The 14737-nt window shown below is 39.6% G+C and overlaps 1 protein-coding gene across 8 annotated transcripts in view; it reads right to left on the bottom strand.

Annotated features, from left to right (window-relative positions):
• Positions 1-4932: 4932 nt before the first annotated feature.
• Positions 4933-14737, bottom strand: part of SNX31 (sorting nexin 31) — a 68523-nt gene continuing 58718 nt past the window's right edge. For 5 of the 8 annotated variants that reach the window (XM_082364398.1, XM_082364391.1, XM_082364394.1 and 2 more), the window contains 3 exons: positions 13662-13739; positions 8525-8581; positions 4933-6008 (listed from right to left, as the gene is read on the bottom strand). In XM_082364398.1, the coding sequence (XP_082220524.1) occupies positions 5916-6008; positions 8525-8581; positions 13662-13739 (228 nt within the window). In that variant the 3' untranslated portion in view covers positions 4933-5915. The other 3 variants (XM_082364392.1, XM_082364393.1, XM_082364395.1) reach the window with 3 other exon arrangements.

Here is a 14737-nt window from a genome sequence, read left to right as displayed (position 1 = left end):
AGTCCTCCTTGTGCTAATTTTAAACTGGAATCATACCGGAAAGGGGACACTGGGAAACATAGTTCGCACATTAACCAAGTTGACCAACAAAACAAAACAAAACAAAAAAAACAGCACACATATAGGCTCTTACAACTAATTTTGCAGATGAGAAAACTAAGGGCCACATAGTTAGGTAAATTGCCTAAACTCACATTACTATCTCAAAGCAGAAGCAAGCTCAGAATTCAAGTCAGAGGGGTAATCTTCCACTCCACTATCATGCCTCTCATCCCTTGTGGTACTTAAGTATTTCAAGAAAATGGTAGAAAAATTTCATGCATCACTTCTGAGTTCCCTTCCTAGGCTAAGAGTCTTTGAGTAGCCAGTGTACCATCACTAGGCATAAATCAGACTATCTTGCCCAGACTATGTCTGGGCATCTGGGTTACAGGGGCTCTTTGATGAGAAGTTATGCCTGTGGCCACCAGATCTCAAAATCACTGAGTAATGAGATACGTGCTATTAGGCATGTGATGGATCATCTTACTTGGGGTGTAGGATTACGTGAGAACTTGGATTCCAAACCACTTAAGAATTGATTGCCCAGACAGCACTGTTGCATATCATAGAAAACATCAATAAAAACTCTGCAGAGTGCCTAAGAAATTATGATGTCCATATATTTGATCATTTCCTTTATACTTCAAAACAAGCACCAGAAACTCATAAAGTCAAAGGTTTGTAAATTTTTTCAGAAACGGACAAGGAAAGGCAAAAGGAGATAACATGGGAAAGTCCAGGCTAGCTTTGCCTTTTTCTATTCCTTTCTGGCGCTGGGTTTCCTTTCTAACCCTTTAATATTCTCAGTCCTTAGAAACCATGCTAGTTCAGGGTTTGTTACATCTGGCCAAAGAAAAGCTAAGGAAGGGTCATACTGATCCCAGAAGGCTCTGACATGTCTTCTTGGTCCAGATAATGAGCAGTTTAGAAGATTCCAGCAATCTGTGTTGTTAAAGGGTCCGCTTCAGCCCTAGAATGACACTTAGCTCACCCCAGGGGCTCAACCCAAACTGAAATTTTAGGCTGAGAGGGATCTTAACTCTCATCTTAGTCTCACAACAAACTCCTGGTGATCATTCAAACAGAAGCAAAGCACATCTTAGTCTTGAAATATACTCCAGGAAGTGAATTTTATCAGAACTGGCCTCAATTCCACTCCCTTTCTCTCAAAACACTGATCCTGTGGTTTCATTTTCATCTTCACAAAATTTTGATGCCAAAGTCAAGATAAAGTCCAAGGCTGTTCTACTCTGACAATTATTTTCTGCAAATACAACTGGACTAAAGCATCTTCTGACCAACAAGAAAGGAAACTTCTGACATTTTTATAGGGAAAGAAAAGGTGGATAAGTCATACAAATTGCTCTTAGCCTATGCATTTGTTTTTAGGCAAACAGAATGAGAAAAGACTTACAAATGATTTTACTTTTTAAAAACCCCAAAAATGTATTTTACATGTTTACCTTCCAATCTCACAAGGTACATTAAAAAAAACAAATGGATTTAGTTACTTTTTGTGTTTGTTTTTGTTTTGTTAATCATCTAGCAGGATAAGTCCTAGGTAAGCAAGTTTGCAATAGGGCAGTAAGGTTTTAGGATTTTTCTTCAGTGAATTCACTACCTAAGATCTCAGCCTATCTTCACTGTAATCCCCAGACTGCATGTCACCTGTTTTAATTTTGACAAATGAAAAGGAAAAAGAGGAGATGAGGTAAGAAAAAGGGGAAAAAAAGAACATCTGTGATACGGACAACCCATAGTTAATTGCAAAAGACTCATATTTACATACATAACAGATATAAATTCAGTTACCTGTAAACATCTTAGGTTTAACCACTGTGGTACGTGTTCAGTCAATACATGAAAATAAACTCTGATGTACAATCTTCCTATTTTCTTCCTTAATGTGGTGCTATACAAGTGGTGGGAGTGGAACTGCATTCCCTCTGAACATAAGGATGTGTACTTGTTGGGCTAGTGCTTCTGGAAAGCATGAAGCTCCACCAGCTCTTGTGAAGCAAAATCCGGGAATCAACTCTACGATTAACTGATTTTTGAATAAAACTCGTCTCCAAGTTGTTGACTTCTGCAACATATATGTTTAATAACTGCCATTTCACTTGTCTTACTCATCATTTTTGTTCTGACCTTCCCTTGATTGGGACCCTGAAGTAGTAAATTTACATCATCTCTTCCTCTGCTCACTAGACCCCATTCCAAAGGATTGGAGCTCCTCAGAAATTCCACAGGGACCAGTTTCTAGTGAGAATAAGAGCACGCATGTGCACAGCAAAGCCAACTCAGACTTTTCAGACTGCTGCTCCGAGCGCTTCCACCCCAGACAACTGCTGTACCACAGACCCCATCAAATATGTGCTCATGTGGACAGATGGAAAACCCATTAGGAAGTACAGCCAACTCTGTGTTCCCACATTTGCAGGAGAGAAACCACATTTGGTGCAAGAGCAGTGCAAAACCACTAGGGTCAGTGCCTTTAAATCAACTGAATGTCTAACCTCTTCTAAAATATTACACAAGCAAAGCCCATATGGTTAGCTAAAGACTACCTTACAAAATGTACACGGACTGGGGCTACACCAAAGACCCAAGCCCACTATGTATTTTTTCTATAGCTCTATCTAATTTTTCTTATTTGGAAAATTGTTATACAAATGATTTGCTTATTAAGAATACTAACAAATAGCTATTATAAAGCAACTTATAAGTACAATTATAGCTCAATAAAGTGGGGGGAAAGTACAATTAGAAGACTTAAAAGCCATCTTATTAGGGATTATTAGTTTGCCATACTTCTTCTAAGTTAACTCAGCACATCTTATTTTGGGGTGTTATGAACCAGCAAAATGTACCTAACTTTTTCTGGACTTTTTTTTCTGGAATCACTGATGGCAGGATTGAGAGCTTCCTCACGAAGGAGAGAATCGCTTTCTACTCCATCTCCTCCCTGAGTCCACATGGGCCCCTCCTTGAGCCTGCCTGGTGGACCACTGTCCACACACTGCAGGAGGAGGGATGACCAGAAAGCATCTGGAGAAGTAGCTGCCTCCATTGTGGAGTTTTCTTTCGTTCTGTATTTTAGGGTCATTTTGGCCATTATTTTCCCACTGAGGCTTGTAACCTATTTGGTTTTCTGCAAATTAAGATCCCTTAGCTCTTCTTAAAATCACTCTGAGGGGGAACGTAAGGTAATTTCTAGTTTACATATTTCACATAAAATTTGCTTCCCGATTGTCCACATGGGGACGTGTGCAAGCCGTAAGCTCACCACATACTGGTGGCTTTGGCAAGACGTCAGCTCTTCAAACAAAGCCCGCGCGTGCTTCCCTCCGTGGGACGCAAAGGGGCTCGGACCTCCAGGCCTGACTACAATTTAATCAGCTCTGTCCTTTTTTTCTCATAATTATTTTTGTGAACTTTTGAAACCCAAGTGTGTTTGCCCGTGGGCAGAGTGCTTATGACAGTTATTTTAGGAGTTTATATCTCAGTAGAAACAAATACATATGTCTACGCGTGGAGAGACGTGATGTTGGTGAATGTAGGTGTATCAGGAGAAAATCTGGCTGAGTGGGGACCACGAGGAGTGAATCTATAGATTAAACCATATGCTAATTTGCAAAGCCACGTCGCACCCCTTAGGAGTTACTTGAAGGAATTCAACAGTTGCCTACCTTTATAACTCATGCCCTGAATGATGTCTTCTCCCCTGCTTGATGGCTGTGCCGTTGGGAAGGTCCCGACCCAGCAACACCACCTGAAGAGTGAAGGCATCACCCCCAGCAGAGACGGGGTCTCACTCTCCATCTTCTCTCAGAGACTGCAGCAGGGCAGGCCACTCTGACAGGTGGAGCTTAGGCTTTTTACTCAACGATGAAGTGCTTCGGTCCACAGGTGATTCAAACTCCCAACGCCGTCTAGAGAAAGATAGGCCCAGTAACCCCCAAAGGGGCTAACAGCCCCTTCTTCTCTTGCATAGCTGCTGAGGAATTTTATTTTCTGCTATCTCAGTTCCTTTATTCTCCACGTTATATACTGTAGAATGTACTTCATCACTTGTATTTTTCTTCACTTGTATTATTCTGATATTGATGATAATCTCAATGTCTTGGAAAAAAACTATTAAATTCAATGTTTCAATTTTTGCCATCTTCAAATGGGGATAAATCGCTCTATTATATTATAGGGATGCTGCAGTCATGTACACATGTATACTGATCCTTCTTTCCTCTTATCTCCTAATCACTCCCTTAATCTCAAACTTTACTAGCACAGTTGCTTATCCTTCCCTAAATACTGTACTCACTCTCCCATCAGTGTCTATCCTTTCCTTTTACATGTGTGCCCCCATCTCTGCCTCTACTTGTCTCTACTCTTTCTTCAAAGTCCCTCTTCCCCTCAGGCCTTCCTGACTCACCCCACCCACCACCTTCCTATGACACACAGGTCCACACTACACATTGGACACCTACTCCATGCTGTCTTGGATTACTCGCAATTATGTATCAAGTTGCAACATATGAAATGGGTAACATTCAACTATTTTTGTCCTACAAAACAGCAGTTACATATGGTTCAATCTAATATATGCATCTTCTCACCCCAAATACAAATTCTCTTTGCATTCCTAGGGTCTTCAATAGATCCTTATACAGTGTAGGCATTTGCTATTAAATAGAAATAGACTTTGACTATTCCTAAACTGGCGAAATAGAGGATAAGCTTCTATTTTAATCTGAAAATGCATCCTAGCCCATTAATACACTCACCATGGGTGATCTGGGATGTTTATGATTCCCCCTTGCAAAAATGTCCCACTACAGCCTAAAATATAAATATAAAACTTTATGGCGCTAGAAGTTATGGCTAGAGACATTGCTTTATAAATATTATAGGGCTTTAATAGATTCTACACTTCAAAAAATGATTCACAGAATTTTCATCAATAAATTCTATGTTCACTAGAATATATTTCATATTTATTATATAATTACACAACCCAGTTAGAAAAGAACATTATAATATGGCACTTTACCTAATTACATTGATTCCTCTGTCCCTCTCCCTTACTGCAATCTTAATTCTATATATAATTCTATTAATTAATGATGAACTGAAACTGGATAAGAAAAAGTCTAGAGAAAAAGTATACATAGTTTTAAAGCTAAGGTATCTGATATCAAGTGCAGGGCCCCATTGGTTTCCAAAATAAAAATATTCAGAATAGCATCATGACTACTGAACTGAATTCAGTATTCTAAGAACAGAATACAACTACAACAGTGGAGAAACAGAGAACTGGGCAGCCTATTACTTTGAGTACATCCATATTGGTAGGCTCAGAATTATATAAGGAGACAAATTGGTATTTCATCTCCTCCTTGCTCTGGGGATGGATTAGTGAAGTCCAGATTTCTTTTTCAATTATTTCATTTCTTAGAGCCACAGCTGATGAGTCATGTCTTCAGATCTTAACCCCAAATGCATTTTTAGTGTTTTATATTAAGCCTTTCATTCATGCAATATCAGAACATATAAAAGGTTTCATGAAGCCAGGTAAATATCTATTTTAGGGGAAAAAAAACCCCAACGAGCTTTGTACTAATTGGTTCAGATTTGCCATTTGTCATTTATAAGTCACTAAAAACAAACTATATAACTTCATTTTGCATTTCCTTTTAATCTTGAGATGAGTAGAGTTCTGAAGTAGTCTTGATGAATGTGGTCCATCTTAATGTGAAAAAAATGGGAAGGAGTCACATTTCTTCCACTGGTGGTAGGAAGCCTACTTTCAACCCCCAAGCTCTCTCATGGTCAAGACAGCCTTTGAGAACATTTTAAAAAGTTAGACTTTCTCTTCAAAGACCTTCTTCCTTTATGGTCCCCAAACCACAGTCAACTTCAGCTGTCTTAATCTTGCTTTTTCTTGGCAGAAAACTAGAGTAGTCTTTCTGTTACGAAGTAAACAGAGAGGTTAGAAATATATATGAGAGGAAATAATTTCCATAACAACAATAATAGTTAAAAAGCCAAAGTTTAAAATAATATAAAAAAGGGCAACTAAAAGGTTGTATCTGTTAAGCACTGGTTGTTTTAAATGGTTTTATCCTGTAGAAGCTTTGTTTCCGAGGTAGGTATACATCTGTTAGTGCTGAGTGCTTCCTACCGGTATGGAGAGGTACGCGTGTCCAGAGCACCTTTCCAGGCACTGGGATCTCTCCAGGTAACACTTGAACTCTGCCTCTCTTGTCTTTTCCCCCTCTCTTAAAGCCATGTGACTTTCAATTGTTAACTTCACCCAAAACCTTTAGTGTACATCCCACACAAAGTTTTAAAAAGTATTATAGTTATTTTAAAATATTTTAAGAAGTTATGGTTGCTGCAGACCTTCAGTAAGTGAACAGTTGGCTTTCAGTGTTTATAAAATCTCTAAGACAGGGCCATGGAGAGTGGGGCTTTGGCCCTGGTGAAATAAATGTGTGGCAGCTCACCAGGCAGAGCAGCTAAAATTGTTTTTTCTCTGAGAGATTTGTCTTGATAGAGAGGCCCCATGGCAGGGTGGTTAAAGGCACAAATAAACTTTATTTGTTAAATAACAAATAAAGACAGTTTGGGTATGGATACTAACTCTGTCATTTACCAGCTGTGTGACCTTGGGCAAGTTACTTAACCTTTCTGTGTTTTCAGCTCCCTTGGCAACAAACCAAAGATAATAATAATACTTGGGTTGCTGTGAAGATTAAATGAGTTATATGTGGAAAGCAATTATAACAGTGCCTAGCTCAGGATAAGCTCTCTATAAAGGTTGGCTAAAATAAGTTGGAATTCAATATAATTGGACACCAGGCCCCCTTCTGACATGCTGGCCCTGCTCAGAGCATGAGGGAAGTTTGCCTGCTTTAGCATTTCTGCTCACCCATGCTGACTATTGTGTTGTCTGTTGTTCTAGGACAGTGGCTTTCAAACTCAAACATGCATCAGACTCAACTGGAGGGCTTGCTAAATACAGATTGCTGGCCCCCAACCCCAGAGTTTCTGATCCAGTAAGTTGGGGGCCTGAGAATTTGAATTTCTAGTAAGTTCCCTAGGGATGCTGACCCTTCCGGTCTAGGGACCCCACTCTGAGAACCACTGTTTTAGGATAATAGTTCCAATCCTGGCTGTGCTTTAGACCACGTGGGGAGCTTTAAAAAATTCTGCTGCCAGGCCCCTCAGATCAGTTACATCAGAATCTTTGAGGGTGCGGCCCAGCCATCATTAGTTTTTTGAGCTCTCCAGGTGATAACAATATGCAGCCAAGGTTGAGAACCACAGCTCTATGCCATCACTATGCTGCCGAAATGGATGAATTTAAGTGACGGAGTGATTTTACAGATAAAGAAGTTGAAGCTTGGTGCAGTGTTTCCCATTGGCGTTCTTGCTATAAATGCTGATTTACTGAATCCACCTTTTGGGGTGAGGCCCAGGAATTTGCATTTCAGTAAGCACCCCAAGAGTCCCTTATACACATTTAGTTTTTTGATCTGCCTGAAGACACACAGCCAGTAATTGGTGGAGTTCTCACCTCCTGTCTCTGATGTAAGCAGCCAGAAATGCTGTTATTATGTAGGGGAGACAGCTCTGCATTTAATCTGTTTTTAAAATTTTTCTCTGAGCTCATTCACTCGAGGAAGGACCTTATATATTTATAAATACTGTACTTATATACTATCTTTATATACACAGTGGACTCTGTGACGGGAGCTGGACCAATAATAAATCCCATTCAAATGCTACTTAGAGGCTACCTTTATTTTGTTCACCCACTCTAGGATTTGAACCTTGAAAGGAAGCGTTAGTTGAGGGCACGGCTCCGGAACCAGACTGCCTGCTTCCTTCTACCATTGATAACTGTACAGCCTGGAGCAAGTCACCTAACTCTCTGTGCCCCAATTTCCTCAATTGATTTATAGGATCATGGTAAGGATAAATGCATTAATCTACAGAAAAGTGCTTCGAACAGTGCCTGGCAATGAGTGTCTATTAATGCTTCCTATTATGATATTTATTGCTATTGCTATCTGCACAGCAGACCTAAATGCTTGAAAAACTAGTTTATAAACTTAAAAGTTCTTTTCTACAGAGTTCACTGCAGAAAGTCAATGAAACTAAAATATACAAACTAGAAAGAGGATTTTTAAAAAATGTATGGAGTGTAGAAGAAAATTACTAAAGAATTTTGTGTGCTTCTTGGAAGTTTTCTATATATAAATTCAGGAAAGTATTTCTCCTCACCCAACTGGGTGCCATGGTAAAAAAACACTATTTCTATGATGGTTGTCCAATTGGACCAGCCTACATGGAGGAGCTTCTGTGAAAGACAATTCTGGCTTAACCTTAAAAGTAGAATGACTGGTAACTTAAAGGGGAAAAACAGGCAGATTTATCAGAATTATAATATAGCCATTACATAATTTTACTCACAGACCTGGCTTTGTTGACTGTGGTGTTTTTTACTTTTGCCTTGTTCTGGAACTTCAATCTGCTAAACAGATTAGTGAAATGTCAGTCAGCACAGCCGGAGAAGCGAGCACACAAATAATCTATTTAACCAGCACATTTCTCCTTCCACAATAATCCTCTTAATGGTCCCGAAGGCTGCCAGTCAGCAGGACACCTGCTCGTCAACTGCACAGGCCCCCTTCGTTTGCAAGTATCTCAGTGTTACAGAAATTGAGTCCCCCAAAAGTGAAGTGAAGCTTAGTGTTTAACATTGGAGGCTGCCTGTGGATGTTGTGATTTAACACAGCTTTTAAAAGGACTTCACACGAAATGAACTCCTGAATCCAGAAATAATCCACAGAGCTCCAATCCATATGCTGAACCAAAGCCAGATGGGGCTTTGATTAATCAAAAGGCATCATTAATCAAGGGAAGAATCAAACCAAAGTTTAAAATACTTGAATATATCTCATGCACATAAGGTAAACTTAATATAATGGTAAGGGGCCCAGCAGAACACAGATGGCCCACTCCTGTGGTAACTAGCGGAGTTTCTAAAAGGAACTGCCTAATGGGGGTGTGGGGAGGATTCAAGTGAATCAGTGACGGGGTGTGGGAACCCTCAGAGGCTAGCAGTGAGGGGCTAGGGAGGGTGGGAGTAATTCTTACCACTTCTAGGCCTGAAGGGGCGAGGGCAGCAGCTGGTACTGGAACCAGAGTGGCCGTAGCAGCAGGGAGGAGAGGTCACCTACAGGAGCTGTGGCCCTCAGTAGAGGGCCGGGCCAACCCCAGAGACCCAGCTGGGACAGAGCTGGAGAAATAAATACCCTAGTCTCCATTTTCTCCCACTCTCCAACCTCACTGGGTTTCCCCATGGCTGACACTGGTCGGAGGCTGGAGGTCAGAGGGCAAGATCACGGCACACATAGGTCAGTCTCCTAGCCAGGGTTTAGGGGAAAGTGCTCTTAGACTCTCCTTATAGAAAAAGAAAAGAACTGCTATTAAACAACTATGCATTATGTGCGTATCTCAACTTATCACTCTATAATCTTGAGTGTTTCTGTACTAATTGCCTTTCTCCCTCAACAAATAAACTTCTTAACACTGGATTCTCAGTTTCTAGCCACTGTATGGTAAACATAGGCATTGGTAAATGATAGAATGAGGGGGTGAATTAACTAAGTTGTTTATTATTGCTTATTACTCATGAGACTATAGAGTGGGACATTACAAAATAAGTGGGATAAATAACATGACACTGCAAAAGAGCATTATCTTTTAACTTAATTTTGCCATAAAATACATTTCTTTGAAGGATACGTAGGACTTCCTTTAGGTTAATATTCTCAACAGAGATGGTTATATAGTTGAAGCCTATCTCAATAGTTTTAAAAAATCATTATTAGGTCTTGGTAAATGAGAAATTAATGTTCTGATATCTTATGTGTTTCATTATTATTATTTTACGATATTACATTATAGTTTGTAAGTAGTCTTGTGCGACGAAATACAGAAGTTGGGGGAAACCTCCCGGAATTTTTCTCTCTCCTAGTCTCCTTCCCCTCCCCCTCCCCATGTAGAAATGCAATAAAATAGAACCCACTACAGATGTTAAGCAATTTCTGATATAATCAGTTTCCTTGACTTATTTCAATAGGCTTTATATATTTTATATACTGGGGTAATAAAGTTGGGGGGAAAAGGTAATCCTTTTTTCATAATGCAGTATTCCTGCACTCTCCCTCTCATCAACAGAATTTCTGTTAATAATATAACCCTTCATTCCTGCACAGTAACTTCCCCCTGGCTCTCTAAAACTTTGTCCTCCTGCTGTGCTCAGACCATTCTTCTGATGACTGTAATGTCAGTACACTTTCTGTTTCCTGAACTGGACCAGCTGTGCAAAGGCTGCCATTCTTGGGACATCACATAGCACTGCCCTTGGTGTTTCCCCTTCTCATCACATAGCAGAAGCACACTTCAAAGCACCCATCTCTGAACCCAGTGGCCTTTTACGTAGTCTGATCTTGCCCCAAATGAAAGAGGAGTGGAGAGAGAAATATTTATGGCAGTGGTAGTTGGGGAGGGGAGGGGAGGTATGAGGTAAGCTGGAATCAGAAGGTTACCTGTTCTTTGCCATTTTTCGGAAAACCAATTTAGAGATTCAGACCCACTGAAGACGGTAGAGCAGAAAGGTCTCTGGTGACATCATGGAGTCACCATCCCAGCCCCAGACTGCCTACTTCTTGGCTTCTTTTAGATGAGAGAGAAACAAACTTTTATCTTGTCCAAGACACTTATTTTGTCTTGTTTTGTTTTTTGTTACAGGAAGCCAAATCTATTCCTAACTAATAGACTTTATTTTCAAATAAAATAATCCTTTAATTCTGTTCTATTTACAAGTAGCAAATATTAAAAAAAAACAATTTAGGTTTTTGTGTAGGAGCATAGCTCTAAGAAGAATGTTACACTTCTTTTTCCCTTTCTGGTTTTCAATTAATACTGTCTGAAGAATTTAACATGGTTTTTGTTGCGTGTTTACATTTTCCTTTAGTGCATTTGTTTGACTTCAAATTTTAATGATCTCTTCATAAATGGTTCAAGTCTTACCTTTGAAAGCATTGCTTAAAGCTAACTAAGCTAATTAACTTTGTTGGCACTGAATTTCTTCTTTCACTCCTTCCTTCTTACCAGGATAAAACAGTACTATTTAATCTCCCTAGGGACCATCTGCTTTATTCATGGGGCTCATTTGGTTACAGTTTTCTTAATTTCTCTTTCCCTCCCCAGATTCTTCAAAGTTATCAAAATCTTAGAATTTATTCTGCCTGCAAATTAGAGACCTCTGTATCTTAGTCCATACAAGCCTTCTATAAGCGATAGGTGTCAGTTCAGACGTTATGTGTTTACCTAGAAAATGAGTGAATGTCACAGTCAAACATTTATATGGCTACTTTAAGCTCCATAAAATGACTTGTTCTCATCAATTGTGCTTTGTGAGGAGGTCTAGAACTTAGTCGCAGTTAAACAGCTGATCTGTCTGTTCTATTTCCCTTCCAGGGTCCCATTCTACCCAGGGGTTTGTAGATGAAATTCCAGACTAAAATGTGGACTATTCCTACAACATCCAGTTTTCAAGAGGAAGGCTCTTAACTTTTCTTTCTAAGAACCAAAATAAGGGAAGAAATAAAGAGTTCGTGGAAATAAAACTTCAGTATTTGGATAAAGCAGTACAAGTTTTATTGACTACCATGCTGATTTTGCTGTCAGCCACTGGGATAACTATAGATTTTAATTTGCGTGCAAATCTAAGGAATGTGGTAGCGTGCTTGTTTTTCTTGAAAACTTTAAATAGACTACTACCTTCTCCTATTATAGAGCAAACTCTTTTGCTATTCACTGTACAAGTGTTTCCTGCATCAAATAGCTTACACTTTACTGAACAACATTTGAGAGTACTTCTCCCTTTTAATGGGGCTACTTTAATCACTTTTCTCTCTCTGTCTCTCTGTATCTGTCTCTCTCTCTCTCTCTACATATATATACACACACATATGTATAATGACGTGATATATTTATGTTTATACATATTTATCATATATATATATGTAAATATGTAAATTGGAGCCTAAGAGGGTCCATCCTGCCTAGGAGGTTAGATTTTATTACTCTTTTAAAAAGAGCATCCTTGGGACTTCCCTCGTGGCACAGTGGTTAAGAATCCGCCTGCCAATGCAGGGGACACAGCTTCAATCCCTGGTGCAGGAAGATCGCACACACCGTGGAGCAACTAAGCCCGTGCGCCACAACTACTAAGCCTGTGCTCTAGAGCCCACAATCCACAACTACTGAGCTTGCGCACCGCAACTACTGAAGCCTGTGTGCTCTAGGGCCTGCGTGCTGCAACTACTGAGCCAGTGTACGGCAACTACTGAAGCTTGCATGTCTAGAGCCTGTGCTCTGCAACAAGAAAAGCCACCACAATGAGAAGCCCGTGCACCACAATGAAGAGTAGCCCCTGCTAGCCGCAACTAGAGAAAGCCCATGTGCAGCAACGAAGACCCAACACAGCCAAAAAAAGAAAAAAAAAAAGACACGTTCTTAATTAAAAAAAAAAAAAAGCATCCTTGATTCTTTTATTGCTTTGATTTGCTACTTTCTAGTACATTTTGAAGTGTTCGAACACCAAGGGGCAGTGAATTTTATCTTCCCTGGGAAAATACTTTCAGTTCTAGAAGAAAGAGAAGTAAGTATAAAAAGCAAGTTTTTTCTTAGAAAAAAGCTGCTAAGTCAAATAAAGATCAATGTTAAACTAATGGTATTATCCACCCTTTTATAAAACACTAAAATTAAATGAAAACATTAGGGAAAGTTTTCAAATATTTTCTGTTGTATTTTTAAAGACCAGTGTACTATTCTGCAAGAGAATTATGTTTATAAATGTCAAGCAAGCATTAGTATTTGTAATCATTTTTTATTTAAAACCAAACTGTACTATCTTATTTGGGACAAGCTTTTTTCATGATGGTGACAAGGCAAGTAGAAAGTTTAAAATCTCAGGAACTCTCTTTATAGCACCAACACTTTCAGTGAGTAACTAGGCCTTTATTGAAGAGATGAAGACTAGAAAAACAAAGTAAATTTTACATTGAGGAAAAATTATAGCCTTGAGAGCTTCTTTTACTCAATGGCTTCTCCAAACTGCTAAAGGCATTTTAATTTGGCACCGTGGAAGTATTAAGAGGCTGTGAGTTCTTTCTAGAGACAAAACTGCAGAGCTTATGTAAGCTCATCGCTGCTGTGTTAAAGACCTCTTAAGATCCTGTCTTTATGATGTTGCTTTTGTGGTAAATCTGGAGTCTTCCGTTTGGGCGAAGGTAGAAATACAAGGATACAGAGTAGAGGATTAGAGAGTTCTCAGCAATCCAAGGATGACTTCTCCTTGGAAAAAATGGCTTGCATTCTGAAGACTGAGCTCCCAGAAGGCAGAGAAGCTCAGTTCTGGGCAGTTGGGTTCTTCCCTTGAGGACCAGACTTGTGGGCCCAGGGAATTCATCAGTGTAGTTTAGTGTCAGCTGATGGTGGAAACAAAGTGAAACATATATACAGATAAGAGCACTTACCATTTCTGGATTCTCTGCAGCTTGCTTTACCATCTTTTCTGAGATCATCTTTTTCAAGCAGCTACTCAGCAAAAAAGCCTAAGAAACCCAGAAATAAAGAACTCTCTCAGTTGGTTGAAGAGATCCTCATTCTCTTCCTTCCCTCTTCATACAGCGAAGCAGATTTTGTGTTCTGCCCTACAACAGTATACTTTTAAGAATTCAGGGGACTTCCCTGGTGGCGCAGTGGTTAAGAATCCGCCTGCCAATGCAGGGGACACGGGTTCGAGCCCTGGTCTGGGGAGATCCCACATGCTGTGGAGCAACTAAGCCCGTGCGCCACAACTACTGAGCCTGCGTGCCACAACTACTGAAGCCCGTGCACCTAGAGCCCGTGCTCTGCAATGAGAAGCCCCCACACCGCAACAAAGAGCAGCCCCCACTCGCCACAACTAGAGAAGGCCCTCATGCAGCAACAAAGACCCAACGCAGCCAAAAATAAATAAATAAATTAATTAATTAATTAAAAAAAAAGAATTTAGAGTTCTTCTTTAACTTTCATTAATTTGCATAAGATATAATTAGCAAATAACCATAAATTTTCTCAATTACATGGATATATTTGCAGTAATTTTTTAAAAGGTAGATTAAAAATGACCAGGATCTCATTACTAATCTTTTTCCCTTTCAAAACTCCCCCCTTACATCCCTTTTTTTTCTATTACTTTGTAAACAGCTCACGTCTTATGAGCAACAAATAATAAAAACTGCTTATAATTGCAATCAAATCAACTGATGATGGTCAATCTTATATTTAATTGTATGCATGACTGAGAGACCTATTATTAGGCATACATACTAACCTGCTTGAAAGAATATATTAGTACCTTATGGCTTTTACTGAACTAAAGACAAAATTAGTTGTTTTTCTTCATTTTTAAATTTTCTGGTAGTTTTAATCATTCACCGTCAAGACTGTCAGTTGCCGCCAACATCACCTGTGGCTTATTTCTGGCTCATCGCTGTTAGTGCCAAGACACACGTCATCCACCTTGCTGCACAAAAGCCGGGGCTTCCTTTTTCCAGGAACTTCATCC

The sequence above is a fragment of the Balaenoptera borealis genome (assembly GCF_965194805.1).
Source record: "Balaenoptera borealis genome assembly, chromosome: 17".
NCBI lineage: Eukaryota > Metazoa > Chordata > Mammalia > Artiodactyla > Balaenopteridae > Balaenoptera > Balaenoptera borealis.
The sequence above is the reverse complement of the archived record's forward strand: the minus strand, read 5'-3'. Positions and strand labels throughout refer to the sequence as shown.